The sequence below is a fragment of the Onychomys torridus genome, chromosome 18, assembly GCF_903995425.1.
Source record: "Onychomys torridus chromosome 18, mOncTor1.1, whole genome shotgun sequence".
NCBI lineage: Eukaryota > Metazoa > Chordata > Mammalia > Rodentia > Cricetidae > Onychomys > Onychomys torridus.
Window position 1 is genome coordinate 38,152,579 of NC_050460.1, and position 23,262 is coordinate 38,175,840.

Sequence of the window (23,262 nt, forward strand, 5' to 3'; positions counted from 1 at the left end):
CAGTGTTGGCTAGTTCTTTTTTTTTTTTTTTCTGTATTGTTTTGTACAAGTGAATCTAATATCCACAGATTCTGAATCCTTAGGTTCAATTAACCACAGAAAAGATTTGAAACTAAAACTTCATCTGTATTGGACATGGACACTTTGAGGGGCTAATATTCCCTAAACAACACAACACAACAATTCTTTACATAGTGTCTCTACCGCAGTGGGTATCACAAGTAGCTTAGGGAGAGTTACAGAATGCTGGAGACTGTGTGTAGTTACATGGAAATGCTGTACTGCTCTCTATAAGAGACTTGATCTTCATGTTTAATTACTAAGAGACCCTGCACCCAGTCTCTTCCAGATACCGAGGACCACACTGCATCATGAGCATTGGCAATGACAGCACTTAGATGCTAAGGGGCGGGGCAACTTGAACTTGCTTCGCATGCCCGAAGCCCTATGCTCATCCATCCTAGCACTGGAAAGAGGGAGGGAGAGACAGACAGAGACAGGAAGACAAACAGACGGAGAGGGAAGGAAGGGGGGCGAGGGAGGGAGGGAGGGCAAGAGAGAGACTTAAGTGTTTTAGAGAGATTGGAAAAAGAAGTGGAAAGACCTTCTATAATTTCCAGAAAAACAAGAAGAAAACCACTAGGGCTAATCTCGAGGTCCCAGGAAGGTCATCAACTGCAGTAAAATGTTGAGACACGGAAGAACAGCACAAACACTTCTTTTCAGACTATAGTTTTCACTTTGAGAACATTCCCAATCTTGGATGTGCTTGTTGCTTGCCTCTAAATATGCCCTTGTTGGGAATTCAGCTAAGCCCTAGAATCGAGTCAGTGATCTGAAGGGACCCCAGGGCCTTTGCATAGCTGGAGGTAGCTCTACACAGCAGGGTCCCTACTGCCTCCAGCTGTCTTCCCATGGCTCCTTTGCATGATCTTCTACCTAACCGAGATGCTTAGCTGTCAGTTTCCCATACTAACTGCTTCTCAAGCTGTCTGATTTCGGAGTGTAAATGGATTTGCTCATCAGTTACATCCAGTTGAAAAGATGTTCTGCTTTGAGACTGTTAGGTGACCCTGATTCTACTATGTTCTTTCAGATCCTTGCAAATGAACTCTGGAGGAATGAACAGCAGGGGAAAGGATGTCTGTCCCACAACCATCCCAGAGAAGGCTAATTTCCTCACGTTGTTAATTTCCCTGACAGTTCCGTGAGATAGGCAGCCTCATTTGATAGATATGGAAATGGAGGCTCAGAGGCGGCAGAGCTGGTTCCCATCCCAGAGATTGTTGAAGATGGAACCAGGCCTAAACCAAAGCAGAGCTGCTCCAGGGCCCTGCCTTGAGCATGCCTTTGAAGGATCCTGTCCGACCTTCTTGAGCTTCTAGGTCTTTCTGATAGAACTCAGTCAGTCAGCTTTATTCATCACCCTGAAGGCCCTGATTTATTAAATTTCCTTTAAATACAGTGTTTATTTTAAAGATTGTCCAAATAAATCCAATACTCACCCCAATTTTACTGTCCATACTTTCAGATACCCAAGCCAACCACAACATAAAATTATTAACGTGTATCTCCAGAAATAACCAATTTGTAAGTTTTAAGTTGCAACACATTCTGAGGAGTGTGACAAAATCTCAAGACATTTCACGCTGTCCCAGATGGGGCATGAGTCTTCTTTTGTCACATTGATTATGCAGCTCTCAGCAGTGACATGTTATCATGCTGATTATAGGGCTTGTACAAATCACAACCTCAGGTGTCCACCAGGAATCCTGGCATGCACCCAGGGTACAAGCAGAATTATTACACCCATGATGTCTGTCCTCATTACAAAGTCTGTGGGCAGATTCTACATGGAGAATCTATAAAGGTGGTTTACTCATTACAACCTGAGAAATCAGGCCAATGGTTCATCTGATAGAGGAGCTTGTGTACAGATCTGATTCCTGGGTCCCATAAGTCAGAAGAAAACTGACTCCCTAGAGAGTTGTTATCTAACCCCTACATAAATATACAATGACCCACACATACCTACACTCACACACACAAGCACAAAGCAATAATAATAATAATAAAATGAACTTAAACATCCTAATTTGGAGGGAACTGACTTGATATATTTTTTTAAAAATGTATTGTTGTTATTATTATTTTGTAGACAGGGTAGCCTTGGCTGGCCTAGAACTTGCTATGCAAACCGGAATGGCTTTGATCTCGCAGAAATCCACCTGCCTTTGCCTCTGGAGGATTGGGATTAAAGGCATGAACCACCACACCCGACACAAAATCTCATATTTTCAAAAGAAAAAAAACTTGAAAATCATTCCAAAGGCTAAGCATCAAGTTTGCAAGAGGCCATGAAAGAAAGAATGGAGTAGCACTCTTAGCAGAGAAGGGTCCAGAAGGGCTGCAGGCAAGGCCGGCATCATGCTGGCAGGAAGAATGGCCTCTTCCTAACAGCTCCCTACTCTACTAGTATGCAAGAACTTTCTAAAACACAGTAGGGGCACCTAGATCTCCCCTGGGTATGTGAGAACCAGAGTCTATTGAGTCACACATGCAGTCCCCCAAACAAGGATCTCCTAGAGTTTCTGTTTAAAAACTTTCCAACATTGAGAAACTGCATTCTGAAGGAAAGAATTTGTACCAATTCCATTATTACGTCAATGTTTCCCTCTTAATTGACTAGTAAAGCCAATGAGCAGCCCATGAATGTGCTCCGAGTTCCTGAATCAACCCTCCAGGCCACATCTGCTGTCATTATTAGCTTTTAGTTAGGTAGAGATAACACCAGAGTATGGGCCTTGATGTCTGCAGGTGAGGAAGTCTGACATAATCATCTATTCCATGTTTAACCCATAAATATCCCAACCTTGTTCTGGGGAGCGGACCTGAAACTTCCTCTTACGTCTCCACAGGCTTGTGGAATAAACTCTACTGGGAAGCTCACTGTTTCAGTGACTGCCATACTGTGGTGGACAGGGACAGAGGATACAATGAGTCTGCCTCAGTCACACCAGGAGGCTGGACAGGAACTAGAGAACAAATCCAGCACCATTTCTGCAGCATACTTATTGCTACTGGACAGGAGAAAAACAAGGACCTTTTCCATCAAGGGAGACAGTTGGCAGAGGCCAGGCAAACACCCCTTATTCACAAGACTGACCATTGAGAGACCACATGTGACCTGAAGACCACGGCTGTGTGCATGTGGGCAGGGAGCATAGCTTGTTGATTAGGAACCTTCCATCACTACTGCTTCCTAATCCCAACCCTCAGGAAGACCTTCAACTCTTCTAAGACTCGGTGGTTTCTACATATGATGGGATGAAAGAGTCCTTATCAATGGGAAGGCCCTAGACGGGTTTAGATAATGCAACAGAGTAATTTCCAAGTGCCAGAGCCAAGTAATTACACAGTAGGTGCTGAGTTTCAGGGTTAGTCTTGGCTGCTGGCATCCCTCTACAGGCATCTTTTCATGACTATTACTGCTCTCATCACAGCGCCCCCTGAAGGTACACTGAGGTTTGACAGCCTGCCCAGCGTCAGGCCCTCACTGGCAAAGACAAGCATGGAATCTTCAGTCTGCTCAGTCTGAGGCCCTTTGTTATGGGCATTAATTTTTCAGATGCATAGTGCTCTGTTTTTCTTTACTTTCTGAGCTTCAGAACTCAGGCTGATAAGACAAATCCTATAATCAGTACAATTTTTTTTTGTGCTACTGTCTATAGGTATCCAAGAAAGATTAAGAAGGATGTAGTATTGCAGGACAATAAAATGACATTTTGTATTGTGACTTCTCGACCATTTGTCAGATCAATGATCTCCTTGCCTTGGGTATCATGGCATTTCCAAAGAGAGGATGAATGGGGAAGAGGAAGAGAGCTAGGTGGCTGCCTGGGATAATCAAATAAATAGATGTATACTAGCCACAGGGACGGGTTCTCAAAACTCATCTATCTCATTTAAAATTTCGTCAGTACCTCAAAAGTAGCCCAATTCCCACAAGCATGAGTATATCTTAAAATTGTACACATCAGTGTGTCTTCCAGAGAGTCAAGTGCAGTCTGTGGAGGCTGCACTGCTTTAAGACAGAAGACTGAGTGGCCATTAGCTCAATTAAGCACCCCACCCTCCTGCTGCAGCTTTTTACTTTACTTCCTGATGGGACAGAAACAATGTTTTCTCTCTCTCTTTCTTTCTTTCTTTCTTTCTTTCCTTCTTTCTCTCTCTCTCCCTCCCTCCCTCCCTCCCTCCCTCCCTCCCTCCCTCCCTTCCTTTCTTTCTTTTTGTCACTGCTTCCTTCACAAAGTCAACTAGACAAGTACATTTGACATTGACATTCAAGAAAACCACCGCAAACAGTGTATACCCTCCCATGCAAAAGTCTCACTTCAACCCAACGGCTTTGTTCCCAAGTGAGGAAAGCCACAGGGCAGGACCCACACGCACTGATCTCAAGTTGCTGGTGTGGGTTGAAAAGTTCAGCACACTAGCTTTTGACCCCTTTAAGCAGGCTTGTTGACTTTGGCCCCTCGTGGAAACTCTTGTTTATTTGTGCATAAAATGTCTTTGGAAGGAAGACTGGCTTTTGGGGTCTTTCCATGAAATCATTCTGGAGAAATGATAAGTGACTTTTGTCTTGTTTTTACTTCAGCCATTGGTCAGGGATGACTAGCCCCAGATATGCACAATATTTCCTTTACACTGGCATTCATCATCAGAACACTATGTAGACCTCTCACCAACTTAACTCTTTCTTCCCCAGATAAGGTTTTTATAAAATTCTTCTTTGTGTCTCAGTCTATGGGTTTGTCTTCCACACTGACATTTTTTTTTACTGATACGTCCATCATGAAAATGGATAGAGAGGGAGAGGCTTCTGAGAGGCATGTGTTAGCAAGAGCATCACAGAAAGAATGGAAAAGAGAGAAAGCAGAAGCATGGGGCTTACAACATCACAGCTGCCATTCACGGTGGAGACTCTGTGTAAGGACACTTATCACAATAACCCCACTCGGCAGACACCTGATTTTCCATTTTACAGATGTGGACAGGAGCACAGAGGGGTCAAAGAACTGGTTGAAACTCAACAGAAAGGCATGAGACTGTCTGGCAGCTGTGCTCTAATGCTTGACCTATTAAATAATTGGAGAGATTGCTACTGTCTGGATCTCAGGTTTCCTCCAAAGTCCTATGTAGTAAAGGATTAGTTTCCAACTGGGAGCTATTGCGAGGCCGTGGAACCTTTAGAAGATAGAGAGGACCTTAGATGACTGGGGGTGTGCTTTGAAAAGGCAGGTGTGAGACCCTGGCTCCTGCCTCCTTCCCACTTTGATTCTCAGGTTACAGAGTAAGCAGTTTTGTTTTTCCATGTGCATCTACCATGATGGGTCGTCTTGGCACAGGCCTCAATAAAAGTGGTGTGTCCATCCAATCGTGGAGGGACCCCTTTAAAGCTAGGAGCCCAAATGACTCTCTATAAGCTAATGATGCGATGTTACCACGATGGGAAGCTGAGTCAAACACTTACCACCTGGAACATGGCATACACTAGCAAGAACTGGAGTAAGGAGGAAATGCAATTTGAGATGGCTCAGGTCAGCTGTTTGCTCTCGGTAGTCAAACCTCTGAGCGTTTTTATCATTTGTGTGACACAACTGATAAGTTCCCTCTAATACTCCACACAGCATTCCTGTTCTGAAGCTGAAGCTACCTGCCTGCTTGGCTTTGGGTAGTCCAGGTCCACATCCTTCATTTCTGGCCCACACGGAAATCCTTCCTCAACACTTAGATGCCTAGCAACAGAAATTATCGGCACACCCATTTGGCTACTCTTTTCTAGGAGACAGACGATTGAAAAAATGAGGAGGGAGCATGCACTGGACATGCCTGAATGTTTCTACGACAGACAGAGCCTGAGTCAGTCAGTCAGAAGTTACGTATTGATTTTTATAGTCACGGAAGAGAGTGGTAAAAAAAAAATCCCAATGGACCATAAAGTACTGATAGCAGAAATTAGACAGGACAAGGCCACAAGTTTCCTTTGAGACCCTAGGGAATTCCCTAGGGACTCTGAAGTGACCCCATTCTGCAATCAATTCTGTGCCTGTAGGGGTGGCAATCACTTGAAGAACTTGTCTAGTGTGTTTGTTCTAGGAGGGTTTTTGCAGGTTAAGATATCAAGAATCTTGCATGGACCCCACTATAGCTGGGGTCTGAGATCTCCCCCAAAGGTCTATGTGTTAAAGCCTTGGTGTCCAGCTTGGTGCTCCTAAGAGGTGGTAGGACCTTCAGGAAGTGGAGCCTGGGGGCATGGGGGGGAAGTGTCACTGGGGATGTGCCCTTGAGGGGAATATTGGGGCCTTAGCCCTTTCCTATTTCTTAGCAGGAGGGGAGAGGCTTTCTCGGTCACATGCTCCTGCCGTGGTCTGCTGTCCAAAGATGACAATGCCAACTACCCAAGAATGAAAAGGTCTCCAATTGTGAAGCAAAGGAAACTTTTCCTTAGAAGTTGTTTGTCTCTGGTATGTTGTCATGTAGATGAAAAGCTAAGACAGACCCTCTGTTGTGGGACCCAGGTTAGGCTATGTGTGACCTTTCATCACTGACCAATGAGCAGGAGTGAAGAAGCTTCTGTCACTCCATGCTGTGCCCGTCTGTGGGAAGCTGCTGGTTCCTTTGTTGTATAAACAAAATACAAACCCCATTCTTGACCCCAAGGGAAAAGAGCCCATCATACCCCAAGGACGTTGCTGCTTTTCTGGGTCCGTTTATCTAGGGGACTGACTAGATAATGCATCTATACATTCACTAATCAAATATTTACTAAGCACCACCTGTTCCCTGTTAGTCACCAAGAGGCAAACAGCAGGGGCAGGAGAAGGCTTTACCATTGCCCGGAAGGGTGGGGCTAGATAAGGGCCCTAGTAACCAGAACAGGGAGAGTGGACTTGGAACACCAACCAGACAGCCTGGCAAGGCGCTCATCTGATGGGCAGAGACAGGATCATAGAGAAAGCAGCTCTGCCCAGCTTCATAAGAATTCAAAACCATCAAAGGGGGCTTTCTTAACAGAACCTACTAGGAGATAAGGTCCAGGATGCCCAGAAGTAGCTTGGTCTTGGGAAGGCCTGGGGGGTTGGGGGGAGGGGGCAGGTGGAGTTGTCAAGAGCCAGCACACAGCTACCTTGCAGTCGCAGCCAATGGGTGTGCCACACTCCTCACATGTGTTGGCATAGAGCTCCTCGAAGCAAGCCACGCAGTGCGGGTTCTCCTCCTTCAAGATGTACTTCTTGCCATACAGAGACTCATTGCAATGGTGGCAGTCAAAGCGTTCAGTCATGTTGACCCCTGACTTTACAGCAACCCTGTGGAAAAAAGAGGAAAAACCCACACTTCAGACTCAGGAACCCTCTGCATCCCCTGTCTACGAAGGCAATGCATCGGACAGACATTCAATGCTCACGATTTTCAGTGCAACACTTTTTAGCTGGAGGAGCTTTGTGTTTCCATGCACTCCATGCATTTAAGCAGTCATTACTGACTGGATCTGAATGTCGGAGGCCAGAAAAAGCAGCAGCACCTCCACTTTACCCTAGCTATGGGTAGGCTTCCAGTGCCTGACCCTGCCTCACCTCTCTGCCCTCAAAATAGAAAGGCAGGCACAGAAACAATATGTCTATCTCTATAAAAAGATTTTCCATGTGCTCTACTTTATGATTCATAAATTTGAAAAGGAAGAAAAGCTTGGTGGTACAAGGCAAGGGTATCTGACAGGGAATTCTGTAGTCAGAGGCCAGGAGAGTCTTGACCTTGACCTGAACCTACATTGGGAAGTACAATGTAGACGAAAACCCGCCAACTTCCTTTAGGGAGTCATTTCCCTTGGATGAAATGGTCTCCCTCGTTCAGGTACCCAGAGAGCAGGATAAAGAGGAAGGCTTGGTTCCAAGAACAGGGATTAGCACACAGTTGGGAATGCAGTGACTACATTCAATGACTTTCCAGGAGACACCTCAAGCCTTGCAAAGAGGGAACAGGAATGTATCTCCATGCCAGACACATTGCATTTTTCCAGAATGAGTATACAGTGTCAAGAGAAAGAGATGTTCTGTAGGGTGGAGGAAAGGAAGTGACTGATTTTCACCTCCCCACAACCTTAAGCTAGCATCCCTAAAAATTATGTTAGGACTAGTTTGGATACAAAAAGCCCACTCTGGGAATAATGGTGTGGACAAAGGCCTCAGTACATTGAAATTTTAGACTTGATTTTTTTTCAGGAGGTTTTTAACTGGCAATAACTAATATGTTAAAAGTGAACAGTTTTATCAATCGTTAAGAGGCACACCAGCTAGCTGTGTGACTAAGCGGTATTTCACAAACTCTAAGCAAACTCAACTCAATTTCCAGTCACTTTAAGTCATTTGAGGGTCAACTCCCAGAATTTGGCTCTCTAATGCAAGTACAACATTGCTGTCTGGTTTATGATTACAGTAAATTTGATAGTAGCTATTAATTTGATACCTTGTGTACACAAGGTTGGGTGACTATAAGCTTTTGTTACTGGTCTATGTCTGTGTTTATAGAATAATTTGCTTCCAAGAGCACAAAACACGCAGCTGGATACATGTGGCAAGCTCCTTCCTTCTAAATCGCCCTTCCTGGAGTTGAAGAAAACTGTCTGGACATTCCTGTGATAGCATCCTGAGATGAGGCTCTTGAGTGCTTGAGTTATTATTCCAAAGGACGATTTAGGAATACCGTTTTTGCTTAGGCTATCTGCGTCTGTAACAGCTATGCTGGCAGATGACTTCATGCTTTTCCTTAAGTCTTCAGCTATTGGCCTTGAAAGTGCCTGCTCACTTATTTCATCCCAGGGGGGAGTCAGCCTTCCAACATATATGTTTTTCCATTAAACCTTGCTGTTTAGCCGTGGAGTGAGATCACTGCCTATTCTGTTCACACAAACAGAGGGGCAACAGAGAGTGAACTGACTATTAATCAGGGGATTGTGAAAGCTGGAAAACTACTCCCCAGATCATCTAAAACAACGACCTCATTTTATAGATGGAAAAACCATAATTCAGAAATGATGATGGAAAAAGAGGAGTCTCTCGTGGGCTCTCCGGAGAGTCACCTAAGAAAGTCAACTGATCTTAACTGGAAAGGTGGTTCTGAGTTTAGACAAGCACCAGCCCTTCTGCAGAAAGGAGGCTATCTTGCAAGCTATGCAGCTGTCTGTATACACAGCATGTCTGTATCTGATACCAGGGAGGGTACATGCTTCTTACTCTGGTCATGATGTGTGTGTCTTCCATCTCATCTGATTCTATAGGTCAAGTATGGAGAAAAAAAATCAACAGGGATTCTACATCTGTTCAAAGTGTAAGGCCATCCCGTGCCAAATATCGCCATCGTTGACCCCAAGTCCCCAGCAGGGATGATGCAGCAGCTGCATTCTGCTCTGGAGGTCTAGCAGGGATGATGCCGTTGGCCCCATTTCCATGAAATCCTTTCTCGTGATGGTTGGATTCATCCTACCTTGTTCCTTCTATTTTCTAAGAGGCCACTCCTGTTTCCTGCCTCAACCAACAAGTGTAAGGCAAGTTAGGAACTACTCTCATTAGTTAGGGACATAGTAAGACACACAATAGTGAAGTTCTCTCTTTAAATCATTATTATTATTATTATTATTGTTATTATTATTTTGTTTCTTGAGAAAGGCTTTCTCTGTGTAACAGCTCTGGTTCTCCTGGAATTCACTTTTTCCAGGCTAGTCTCAGACTCATAAAGATTCCCCTGCCTTTGCCTCCCAAGTGCTAGGATTAAGGATGTGCACCATCACCACCACCCAGCAAATTAATTTTTATAAACATACAAAATAATAGATTTCTCTTTTGGTTTTTAAAAAACTTTACTTACATACATGTCATATTTCAGTGATTTAGTAATTATTCCTGCGAATAAACTAATGCTAAGCAAAGAAAAATACACATTAACAACAGGGAGCAATAGCAGTAAGTAACTAGAAGCCTGCTTTCCTGATGATTAACGTGGATCATTTTTCAAAATAAAATGTATATTTTCAGCTATGGCTAGCTCATTAACTATGATTATTAACATGTGAGGTCCTATTTTGTGTGATATAGAGGTTTTCAGTACTTAAGACAGACAACCATAGGCATATTTGTATCCATCTCTGATAATTCCTAATAAGTTGGCTTTTTCCTAGTTGGAAAAGGAAGAAAACCCCAGAATTTGAGACCATCATTATTTTAGAAGTGTGCTTATGTGTCCCCCTTCACCATCATGCTGTGTAAACTAGAATCTAGAAAATCTAGGAGTTTAATAGTTACTTTTTTTCTTTGCTGGGACAAAAAGCAATTTTCAAGAGAGGGTTTATTTTGACCTATGGTTCAAGGGGAAACAGCTCATCATGGAGGCAGAAGCCTGTGGGCCAGAGTGGGAGATTAGCTGCTTATGTTGCATTTGCAGCCAGAAAGCAGAGGGGAAGGGGGACTTGGCGTGGGGAGGGAGGGGAGGAAGAGAAGGGGAAGAGGGGTGGGGAGCAGCTTGAACAACTTTAAACTCAACCTTCAGTGACCCACCTCTTCCAGCAAGACTCCATCTCCTGAAGGTTTTATAACCTTCCCAAACAGCACCATCAGTACTGGGGACCAAATGTTCAAACACAGCAAATGTTCAAAACATGAGCCCATAGGGGTCATTTAGTAAGGAGTATGGAGGTGCTAAATAACTTCCTGAATTTCAGGGATGGTGGTTAAGGATCAAGTCCAGGGTCTCCTCATCCCAGTATCCCCACCATTTGTTTGTTTACTTATCTTTATCTTTCTGTAAGGTTTTTTTTAGAGTATAAATTCACTGTACATGGTGCTGGGTTAAGTGACATTTTATATAGGTATATATGTACTGATGTGCAAGTTTCTCTGTGATATGTATAGTTGGAGTCCTGTGGGTAAATGTCTAAGAGGGGCATAACTAGGTCACATGGTAGATTTATGTTTAGTTTTCTGAGGACCCTCCATACTGATGTCCATAGTAGCTGGACTAGTTTACATTCACACCAGCAATGCTTAAGGGTTCCCTTTTGTCTACACCCTGGCCAGCATTTGTTGTTTATTGTTTTCTTAGTGACTGCCCTTGTGACTGGAGTGAGACGGAATTCCAGGGGAGTTTTGATTAGAGTTTCTCTGTACTGAGGCGGAATTTTATTTCATGTTTATTGGCTATTGGTGTTCGATCTTTTAAGAACTGGCTGACTATTTGTTTTACTGCTCTTCTTACTGATTGGATGGTTTGATTTCTGGTTGTTTAGATTTTTAAAAATTATTTGTGTATTCTAGGTGTTAATCCTTGGTCAGAGGTATGACAACGATTTTTATCCCATTCTTTATGCTGTCTCTTTGCTTGATTAGCTGTTTTCTTGTCTCTGCAGAAGCTTCTCAGTTCCATGAGGGTCTATTTGTCAACTGTTGGCCTTATTTTCAGAGTGACTAGAGTTTTATTCAGAAATTCTTTACCTGTGCCTGTATCTTCAAGTGTTTTCTTTCAGTTTCTGGTCTTACATTAAGGTCTTTGATCCAATAACAGACTTATTTATGACATTTTCGTATATGTACATCTTTGCTCATATTTGGCAAGCACCAATTTCCCTCGCCCTTTTCCTCTCTGGCCCCTTTACTCTCCTCAAATATTCTCCCTATGCGTGTGTGTGTGTGTGCGCGCGCGCGCGCGTGCGTGTGCGTGTGCGTGCGTGTGTGCGTGCGTGCGTGCGTGTGTGTGTGTGTGTGTGTGTGTGTGTGTGTGTGAATATATGTATATGTTTAAATCTAGGTCCCATCTCTGAAAGAAAACATGCAGTGCCTTGATAGGTGTCCTTGGGTCAGAATCAACAATCCCCAAGGTAATCCAAGAGCTTAGAGGGGCTTGCCTCACTGTTACAGGGGGCTCTAAATCCATTCGTGCTTTTTATTTTTATGCTGGAGGCTGGTCATTGACATAGAAGCATGTGCTTGTCATCAAGTTACATCTGCAGCCCCAGAATATTCTTTTTGAAAACCCCTGCATGCTTAAAGCGACCCACTCATCTTCAGCCATCTTTTATGAGACTGGCAGTTATCTGCTTTGCTAATGCTATGTCACAGGAAAAGACATCCATAGTGTTCTATTAGAAATTCCCTGTAAATTTTCATTTTTAAATCCCACAGAATAATGGGTTGTTCTTTCATTCACTCAAAAAAGATAGGAGAAGCTAGAATTATGTACTGGATGTCAGCCAAGGGATTGGGGCTACAAAGATGAGAGAGGAACTGGTGGCGTAGAAGAAAGCGCTGTGTCGATTTCCAAAGCTCCGGGCTAGGAGCTCCATGGAGACCCACAATCTTTAGCAAGAACGACCTCCAGCAGTACGGAGCTGGCTGGCTGGAGGGTAGGTACTTGTGCTGAGGAGATGGTCAGGTCATGCATGCTGCAGGCAAGGGCGCAGAAGGCCACACCGTGGACTAAGAAACAGTGCTGGACATACACACATCAGGAAGATGGACCGTAAGCAGATGGGGCGGGGAGAGGGAGCTTCAGCCAAAAAGACAGCCAAGGGTCAAGGCAAGGAGGAGTTGTATGCCTGGTTCGCTGACTGTGGTATTCCCTGTAGCAGCAGGATTTCACACACCATTTCCCAAAATCTGCACAGCACTGGGTAGAGAATGTTTACTACATGGAAATGACTTTGTCATGTAAAACTGGGGGAGACAAAATAGGAGCAATGCCTCCTAAGAGAGATGCCACGCTGACAGAGTCTAGTTGTTGTTTGTGGCGCTCTCCCCTCCCCACAACACACACACACACACACACACACACACACACACACACACACACACACTCCACCTGGTGTCAAGGCTCAAACCCAGGGTTTTGAACATATTGGATAAGGACTCTACCACTGATCTATACCCCTGCCCTTTGCATTCCAGAACTGACTAGTCTTTCCAAACATGCAAGTAGCTGAGTGTGGCGGTTTGAGCAAGAATGGCCCCCCTAGGATTATACATCTGAATGCTTAGTCACCAGGGAATAGGACTCTTCAAAAGGATTCGAAGGACTAGGAGGTGTGGCCTTTTGGGAGAAACCGTGTCACTGCGGGTAGGCTTTGAGGATTCAAAAGCTCATGCCGAGCCCAGACTCTCTGTCTCTCTTTGCCTGTGGATCAGGATGCAGAACTCTCAGCTACTTCTCCGGTACCCTATCTGTCAGCATGCCACCAATGCTCACTGCCATGACGGTAATGGACCAAGCTCTCGGTTAAATGTTTTCTTTTATATCGGTCATCGTGTCTCTTCACTGCAATATAGAATAGTGATCAAGAGAGGGAGTTTCTCACTCCCCTGTGTACAATCCACTTGTCATTTCTGAACTCTTCTCCCTCCCATCAGGCTATATATAATTCCTGCCTATTACCTGTTGCACAGGATTGAGTAAGGGCATGCAGGGAAACACCTGAATGTGAGGTGTGCCTGCTGACTGAATCAAATCTAAATTACAGGCTACCAGAGTTCTCAACTTTCCCGGGATTAAATCATCCTCTGATGTCATTCCCCTCCAGCCGTGAGCAACTAGGGTATTTGGAAGAGGCTAGATTTTTAGGGCCCAGAAAGGAGGCCAGACTCAGCTCCCTGCACGGGGAGAAGCACGGGTCCAGGAAAGCTCAGGGGTCTGCACTGGGGGGCAAAGGTTCCGACCTCTGTGTCTGCCCTCAGCCAGCTTCCTGGCTCTTGCAAAATAAAGGTTCAGAGGTCAATGGAGCAAGGATGCCTAGGGTTCAACTACTGTTAAAAAACGGCAAAGCCTGCCCACGCCAACAGGCTTACAAATGCAGTTCTGTTTATAAATTTCCACACAGGGAGGTGTCAGAGCTACAAAGAGAGAAGAGAAACATGAAAAGCAGTGAGAAAGGAGAAGAAGGGAAGGAGGGATAAAAGAGAGAAAGGAGGAAGGTAACAGACAGACGAATAGCCACAGAGCTCTTTTCTTGCTTTTCTGATTAAATGAGATTTTCTCGACAGTCCGAGGCAGGGGCTGGGATGGTAGAGAGCCTTTTATTGGCCTACTGGCCTAGGTCTCTGAGTTTCAGGTCAATCCTTGTGAAATAAGGTGGGCCACCACACAAGGAAAGAGTCCCCAATAAACACCCTTCTCAATACTTCTTTTCCCTGCGTATTTTTTACCAACCCTTGAAGGGCCCACTCAGATCCCAAGCAATGCCAACCACGTTTCATGTATATTGACCTTACTGCCTGTGGTGCTCCTCATGGAGCCATACCTAAGGAGAAACCCGTGACCCTTCTGGAGACCCTCCCACAAGACATGTAGAAGCAACTACAATCAACCAGATTGGGACAATTAGCCAGTGATATCCCTTCATTCCTTCTTTTGTTTGTTCAATCACAAAGGACAGGGTCTTGCTGTATAGCCCAGCCTGAGCTTAAACATGCATTCCTCATGCCTGTGACTCCAGAGAGCTGGGATTTCAGGCATGGGCTACTGGATCTGGCTCTTACTGTGCTGATCTTTGAATGTTCTCACAGATTGAGGAAGGAAATCTCAATGCTATGAAGTAATTCGGCACAATTCGCTAATAAAAAATAAGAAGTTGGTCAGTTGGCTGTGGGCCCTTTGTAGGAATAGAGTGTGAAAACACAGTGCTTCTCTAGGCACTACCTGACTGTGCCTCTCAACCACAGTATTGGGCAAGGAGCATCGTATGCCATGGAGACCTCTCCAGCAGGGAACACACACAGGGCCTTTGTAAATAAGTATAGAACAAACGAAAAAATGAATAGATGAGAAAATGCATTAAAAATCTTAGTAGAGTGTTGGAGAGTTTGCTCAGTGGTTCAGAGCACCTGCTGCTCTTGCAGAGGATCCGGGTTTGATTCCCAGCACCCACATGGACTTTCACCACCATCTGTAATTCCAGCCCCAGGAAATCTGATGCCCTTTTCTGACCTTCTTGGATACCAGGCATGGATACAGCGCACAAACGTACATGTGGGTAAAATGCTCATGGACATAAAATAATAAAATAAATAAATCTTAAAGAAGAGTGTCTTGTAGGAACGTGGGCAAAGGTGAAGACTGAAACGGTAGAATGTTTTGTACGTACAATCCACCCAAAAGTCATTCTGGTTTGGCATCTGACACCATTCAGATCTCTCCAACAACAGATCCAGGTCTTTATGTTTTCTCTCCAACACTATTTTCATCCCTCCTTCCAGATAATTTGCAGCTCCCACAGGAGGGAGAACTTTCTTGTGCTCGGACTCTGAAGCCAGCCAGCACGCAGCTGCATAGTTCAGACTACAGCTTGAGTAGGTCAAGAAACAAAAAGCCAGCCAAGAGACACTCCCAGACCCTGAGAAAAATGGACAGATCCAGACCTGGGCTGCAGGGATCAGCAAAATCCCCTGGTGGCTGTTGAGTTTGTAATCAATGATACTCCGCCCAAGCTCAGAGGCATCTAAGAGTACCATGGAAGGTTCTCTTACACCAGAACCTGGTTGGAGGACATCTGCTCTGGTGTGATTTGTCTTCCCCTGGATAGTGACACTGTCGGTCAACTCAGCTCCCTAAACACCATTCTTTCTAATCTAAGTAAGTCTAATCAAGCTGACTTAGTTTAAGGAGAGAGTCTAGTGAAAGGGATGTGGATCAGTTTAAATGATACCCGTGTGTCTAAATGTGTCTAAAAAATAGAACAACCTACCTAGAATCCACTTGAGACCAACCTCTGTACATCTGGATTGCAAACACTTTAAATCATAAAGTGTATACTTATTGATTCACTTAGTAAGCCCCTCATTGGATAGTGCACCTAAAGGCAGAGGTCAAGGTGGAGCATTGTGTGTTATATACAGTAGTAACTTTAAATAACCAAACATGGAAACAAATCTCGGTTTGCCTCTGAGAATTTTAAGATACATTTTGCGTTTAAGGGGTGTGTGTGTGTGTTGTTATCTTCTGAATGATCCTTGGATTATTCAATAATGAAAGCCAATAAATGTCAAATTTCTCATCTAAAGCCCACCAATATAGGATAGCTATAATTTTATTTAATGTGCTTCAGACTTTTTAATCCAGTTGAGAGAATGTACTAAGTAACTGAGATGTCCCTGGACCAGGTAAGGCATGGGGAGCTGAAATCAAAGGCACTCTGCCAAGCAGCCCCAGCCTGATTCTATGTCCAAGTCATCCTTTAAGACCCAGTCACAACAATTATTCTCAAAACATGCCCATTTGGTCTCCACAAGACAACCTGGTGAAGGCCGGAAGGGCAGGCTGCTTCAAGTTCATAAGTCTTACAGATGGAGGGAAATTCCACCAGATGGCTCTACCTCAGCTTTTGAGGGTGTGAACAAGTGACTGGATGCTGTCGGCTTCCACACCTACAGAAGGAAAGCCAACTGCTCCCCCTCAGCAGGCTCCTTCTCTCTCCAAGGCACTAATCACTAGCAGCTTGGTCTTCATCTGCCTGGCCTCCACATCCCAGCCCCAACTCCTTTCCCAGACCTCCACTGGCCTTTTCCTTTAGCCTTCCCATTCCAGAACAACTGCCCTCTTCCTTTTCTTTTTCTTTTTCCTTTTTTCTTTCTTTGTTTCTTTTTTCTATTTTTTTTTTTGGTTTTTCGAGACAGGGTTTCTCTGTGTAGCTTTGCGCCTTTCCTGGAACTCCTTTGGAGACCAGGCTGGCCTCAAACTCACAGAGATCTGCCTGCCTCTGCCTCTTGAGTGCTGGAATTAAATGCGTGTGCCACCACTGTCCAGTGCCTTCTTCCTTTTTATGGCACCCTTCTCTTTGGTGGTTCTGCCTCGGTGTTCCATATCAGCACTCCATCAAGAGAGGCTTCCATACTTCCTTCCACTCATTCACTGATTGCCTAACTCAACGGGCTCCAAAGGTTACAGCAAGCACAGGTCTATATCCTCTTTGACTGACAGTCTGGTTGTCTCACAAGCTGTTTTTGCTGGCTCCAGGGACACTTTCTGACACCCTGAACGCTGCAGCTTTGTGCTCAGATATTCCATAACTCATAGTTCTGGAGATTCAAAGGCCTCAGCTCTGCTCTGGTGAGGCCCTCACAGAGGACCAGAGAGAGAGAGATCACACTGCCAAAGGAAGCAGAGACTGAGAGAGATGGGTGGATACCACAGTCCCTCCCGAGGGTAGGTGTTCTGTTGACTAGGGCCCCTCTCTTAAGTTCTTTCATTTTTAATTTTTACATAGTATGTGTGTGTGTGTGTGTGTGTGTGTGTGTGTGTGTGTGTGTTTGTGCAGGTGCCCATGAAAGCCAGAAGAAGATGTAGGTCCTTTGGAGTAGAAGTTATAGGGAGTTATGTATTGTGTGTCAAATTCAGACAGACCCTCTTTTTTTTTTTTTATTTAGCTGAGGATCGAACACAGGGCCTTGCGCTTGCTAGGCAAGCGCTCTACCACTGAGCTAAATTCCCAACCCAGAGAGACCCTCTGTAAGTACTCTTAACTGCTGAACCATCTCTCTAACCCCTAAACTCCCAACTTCCCTACTAAACTAACCTTCCCTACCTTCCAACATTTACCCAAGGATAACCAAGCTTCCAACATATGAGTCTTGGAGAAAAATCATATCCAAACTGCAGCTGCTTACAAACAGGGAAGCTGGTGTGTGGTGGTTTCAATTAGCATGATCCTCATAGGCTCACGTGTTCGAATGCTTAGTCACCAGGGAGCAGAACTCCCTGAGAGGATTGGAAGGATTAGGAGGTGTGGTCTTGTTGGAGGAAGTGAGTCACTAACGGTAGGCTTTGAGGTTTCAAGCCTATGCCAGCCAGGCCCAGAGTCTTTCTTTCTCCCTGCTACCTGGGGATCATGATGTAAAACTTTCACCTGCTTCTCCAGCATCCGTCTGCCTGTGTGGGGCCATGTTCTCCACCATGACGACAATGAACTAAGCCCCTGAAACTGTAAGCCAGCCCTCAATTAAATGCTTTCTTTTCTAAGAGTTGCCTTGGTCATGGCGTCTCTGCCCAGCAATGGAACAGTGACTTAGACACACTGTGTAAGATGGTAGCCCTCCATGCAGATCAGGGGTAGAAACCAGGCCTCTTGGCCTGCTGAGTTTTGTTTTTTGGTTTTTTGATTTTTTAATTTTTTTATATCCTGCTGGGCATTTCTCTCTACAGTTGAGATTTGCTCAACACTGAAGGCATTTAACAATCTTGGGTCAAAACATGCAGCATCGGGCCTCAATAAAATATTTGTACAGTGTGGCCCAGTGCAGAGTCTAGCTCTCTGGAGGCAGCTCTGAGGGCGATGTCTACAGGCTGGGAAACTCTGGACAACAAAGTTACTTGGATCATTCTGTTTCTGTTTCCGTTTCTTTATCTGTGAACAAGAGGCTATAAAATCTACACATGCTGCGTATAAAGTACAGGAAAGCTCCCTGTTATCTGATTCTCTGGGAGGAAACTGAGGGACCAACAGATTTTTGTGCCTTAGGCCAGGCCATGTGGGCTGAGAGGTCCCAATGTTAATTCTGGCCTCTTGGTTCTGTTCCAGGCACATCTGCCAGCCAAGCCTTCTAGACTCGTCCATGTTGAATCTGTGAGGCTGGACAGCAAGGAGGAAGAACAAAAGGAAGAGAGAACAAGGGCCACCAATGCTACACACTGTTCTCTTAAACCCTAGGAGAGAGCTGGATCTGAAAAAAAGAGTGAGGAAAAATAAATGTTTTAAAATTTGGTTTTCTTGACCTTTAGTTATTGGGTTGGGAGTTCACAAACTTTAAATATTAGGGCAAATTGGTGTGTGTAGGGTGTGTGTGTGTGTGGGGGGGGGGGTGAGGGAAAGGTTATAGATCACCATAGCTCCGGGATGTTGTAGGTCACTCCTGCCATTGCAACACTTTGGAGGCTGAGGCAGGAGGATAGACACCAGTTTAAGGTCACCTGGGATACCATTGTAAATTTCCTGGCTACTGAGTGAGGCTTTACCTCAAACAGCAACAATAACCACACACACACACACACACACACACACACACACACACACACACTACCACAAGCAACCTTTCTCTAATATATTACTGCAAAATATACAGATAAGCAGAGTACCACCACAGCATGAGACACAATTAGAGTAGTGCTTTGAAGACAATCTCATGTCTATAAGCCCAAATTGTAGTTCATTACTTCCCAAAACAGGTGTGAGAAGTGCATGCCACACGTTGGTTTTACCAAAGACGGCTGTCTATTTCATAAAATGCCTACTTAGTTGAGTGTCAGAGACACAACCAAAGACTATAGAGCAAATATGGCTAAGTTTTCATTTAACACCAGAAACAGCATGAAAAGTTTCTTACCACAAGACATCACAAGACCGCAATCTATCGGTTAGAATTCTTCTCATTTAAAAGTGTTATTTTTTTTTTTAACCCAATGCCTCAGGTTTTAATTTTGTGGATGAGTCAAGATGTGTGGTCACAGGCAAACTCGACTTCTTCCCAAGGGAAATGCCTGGCCATCCACGCGCTGACCAGCATCCCTTCCATCGACTTGAGAGACCAGTTCCACTTCGCCCCTCGGGGGATCGCCTGTGGGCGGTTCATCCTCTAGTCTCCCACCACCTGGCTGCGACCCACCTCTCTAGGGCTGCAGCCCTCCCTCTGGACACCAATGTTCCCTTCCCCACCATTCCCCACCGGTCCCTGGCGCTCAGGATTCTGATCCTCTCTGCCCGGCACCCGCTCTTCCTGGAGGTGTCTTCCCGAAGATCAACTCCCCAGTTCTGGGGTCTCCCCTTCAAGACTCCCCTTCTTCCCCCGTGTTTCCGGTCCACCGTCTCCATAACTCGCCCCCTCCCTTTGTGGGTCCCTCCCCTTCATTTCCAGTCCCCATTCTGAGTATCCCCTGCCTAGCTAGGCTCTCGTCTCCCCAGATCTGTCCTCTCCGTTTTTAGGTCCCCATCCCGGGTGTCCTCTGCAAAACAGGACTCGCCTACCTGCCAGGATCTGTCCTCTCCGCCTTAGGTCCCTACCCGGGTGCGGTCTGCACAGCTCTGCTGGGGTCTCCCGGGTCTCCGCTCCGCGGTCTGGGCACGCCGGCCACCGGTGTCTCTCCACGCGTGCTAGAGCAGCTGTCTGGTGGCTATTCTTGTGTACCAGGCCCGGCTCTGGCCTGGGCGGCGGCAGGAGTGCTCAGGCACGGCGGGGCCGGGGTCTAGGGCACCCAGCGGACTGTGGCGCGGTGGTGGAGGTGGTGGCGGCGGCAGCTCAGCGAGCGGGCGGAGTGCAGCCTGCGCCGCTCCCGCCCTCGAGAACCCCCGCCGAGTCATTTGACCATATAAGGACACACGCGCCGGGGCGGCGGGCTGGGCGCGCGGGCCAAGGGAGCAGGGCGCGGTGGCGAGCGCCCCTCGGTTGCTGGTAGTCGTGTGTTTCCCCTGCTGCAGCTGCTGCGGACCCTTTGTTTGACTTAACGTTCTTCCTCGCTTCCTGGTGTTTAGCTCACAGGATCAAGCCTAGCTGCACGCCCTGGCCTCGGCTCCAGGGGCCAGTTGCGGTGCAGAGCAGAGGGCTGTGGCTGCTGCTACCCAAGAGAGGAATGACACGGGTCGTCTCTCACCAGGACCCTCCACTGTTTTGCAGGGTCTGCGCCTGGTCGCAGCCTAGTGCAAGCATGGATGGGTCGTTTGGAGACTTGGGGCAGGAACGATGTGTGTGCATGCAGAGCATGCGTTGGCATGGTGGTCTTCTGGGACTTACCTTGCAGACACCTCTCCATCATGGAAGGAACCCAACCACTGACCTAAAGAACCCTTAATGAGCCTGTTCCACCAGGGAGCTGACTGAGAGAAGGCCCAACACTCAGGGTTAGAGAGCTGTTGACATTCAGTGGTTCCATCTAGGGCAGAAAGCAAATGAAGGTCTTAATGTGTCCTTCATGCTCAAAGCCAAGGTCCTTTGCACAGAACCTTAGTAGGGGCAGGAGGCAATGTCCAACATGGTTGGGGGGAGGCGTAGATATCCCCAAGCCTAGGAAAGGCGGCATCTGCTCTTGAGTAGGTGGTGGAACCACATGTAAACACGGTGGCTGATGGACACGTGGAGAGGCAGTGAAGGCCTGGGTTAGTGACCTCTCAGTGCTGTGACCTGACAGAAGCACCTTAATGGAAGGAGGTCAGTCTTTCCCGACCAGGTAAACCTCTCTGGAACCATCCTCAAAGTGTCATTTGGAGATGTGTCTTCTAGGGGATTTTAAATCCAGTCAAATCAGCTGAAGACCCGTTCACAATGGTAGAGGTGGGGTTTTTTTTTGTTTTGTTTTGTTTTGTTTGGTTTTGGTTTGGTTTGGTTTGGTTTTTGTTTGTTTGTTTGTTTTTTGTGGGTAGGCACGTCATTTTCATCGCTCAAAGGGAGCTCAGGGTAACACATTGTTCAGAGAAGGCAGGGAGAACCGTGTGATGGATGGCTTTCTTCTGGTTGATACTTCCTGACTGGTGCCTGAAGAGGGTTTCCATGGTAGAATCTCAGAATGTGAGAGGCAAGGACATCAGGTGAGCTGTTACTTACTCAGCACTAGCTATATCTGGCCTCTCTCAGGATCCTCAGCCTCTTTAGGTAAAGTTAGTTACCTCAGTTATGTGGTGAGGACTTTTGCTCTAGATGAGGTGAATGGTTTTTATCCCAGCGGAGATTTGCACTGGTGTCTATGGGATAGCAAGGTGGGTATTGTAAAGGATGAGGAATTCTCAATTCCTGTCGCTCACTCAGGTGACTCCCCAGGGTTAACACTTTCCTCCAAGGAGGGTGGGCACAGGGAATCCATTCCTCTCCTGTCCCCATCTTCCAAGTAAGGCAGTATTATCCTAAGTGAATTCCCATTCATGGTCAAGGTAGGCTACATCTTAGATTCCAAGTAAAGTGTATGTAGACAGCCAATCGCTCTGAAGCCTCTAAATTTACTTTCTCTAGTAAAAGCTACAGATTGCAAAATCGTCCAGGCCTGAGATGGTGAGTCTTAAGCCTTGGCTTTAAAATACGGGTCCAAAGAACAATGAAACACTCATCTGCATGTGTCCTCTTCCTGCTTCCTTTTATTTGTTTAAGTTTTGTGAGTTACTTGGTTCTATTCTTGTTAATATAATTAGTTACGTGAAGTTTCTTCTACTAACTGCTGCAGCTGTGACACACTGATTCTGTTAGGTTGCTTTCTTTCTTACAAGTTCTGTGACTTGTGTTTGTATTTTCCTTTTGACATCAGAGAGGTATTAAGCAGGAAAATTTAGTCTTCCAAAACAGACTTACCCATTTCTACAACAATGCTGCAAAGAGTGAAATAGTGGGAGAAGCCAGCGGAACAAAACCAAACCAACAACCCAAACCAACAAACAAACAAACAACCCAAACCAACAACCCCCAAACAAACAAACAAACCAACAACCCAAACCAACAACCCCCAAACAAACAAACAAACAAACAACCCAAACCAACAACCCCCAAACAAACAAACAAACCAACAACCCAAACCAACAACCCCCAAACAAACAAACAACCCAAACCAACAACCCCAAAACAAACAAACAAACAAACAAACAAACAACCCAAACCAACAACCCCAAAACAAACAACCCAAACCAACAACCCCAAAACAAACAAACAAACAACCCAAACCAACAACCCCCAAACAAACAAACAAACAAACAAACAAAAACCCAAACCAACAACCCCCAAAACAAACAAACAAAAACCCAAACCAAACAACCCCCAAAACAAACAAACAAACAAACAACCCAAACCAACAACCCCCCAAAACAAACAAACAAACAAACAAACAACCCAAACCAACAACCCCCAAAACAAACAAACAAACAAACAACCCAAACCAACAACCCCCAAAACAAACAAACAAACAAACAAACAAACAAAAACCCAAACCAACAACCCCCAAAACAAACAAACAAACAAACAACCCAAACCAACAACCCCCAAAACAAACAAGCAAACAAACAAACAAACAAAAACCCAAACCAACAACCCCCAAAACAAACAAACAAACAAACAAACAAACAAAAACCCAAACCAACAACCCCCAAAACAAACAAACAAACAAACAAACAAACAAAAACCCAAACCAACAACCCCCAAAACAAACAAACAAACAAACAAACAAAAAACCCAAACCAACAACCCCCAAAACAAACAAACAAACAAC

At 45.4% G+C, this 23,262-nt stretch overlaps 1 protein-coding gene across 2 annotated transcripts in view; it reads right to left on the minus strand.

The window, feature by feature from the left end:
• Fhl2 (four and a half LIM domains 2) overlaps positions 1-20,371 on the minus strand; it is a 43,754-nt gene extending 23,383 nt beyond the window's left edge. The window contains exons 1-2 of one of the 2 annotated variants that reach the window (XM_036167017.1): positions 20,051-20,371; positions 7,190-7,370 (exon numbers count right to left, since the gene is read on the minus strand). In XM_036167017.1, coding sequence (XP_036022910.1) covers positions 7,190-7,345 — 156 coding nt within the window. In that variant the 5' untranslated portion in view covers positions 7,346-7,370; positions 20,051-20,371. Of the gene's footprint in view, positions 1-7,189; positions 7,371-19,412; positions 19,680-20,050 lie in introns of those variants that run through there. The other variant, XM_036167016.1, reaches the window with a different exon arrangement.
• Positions 20,372-23,262: the final 2,891 nt, after the last annotated feature.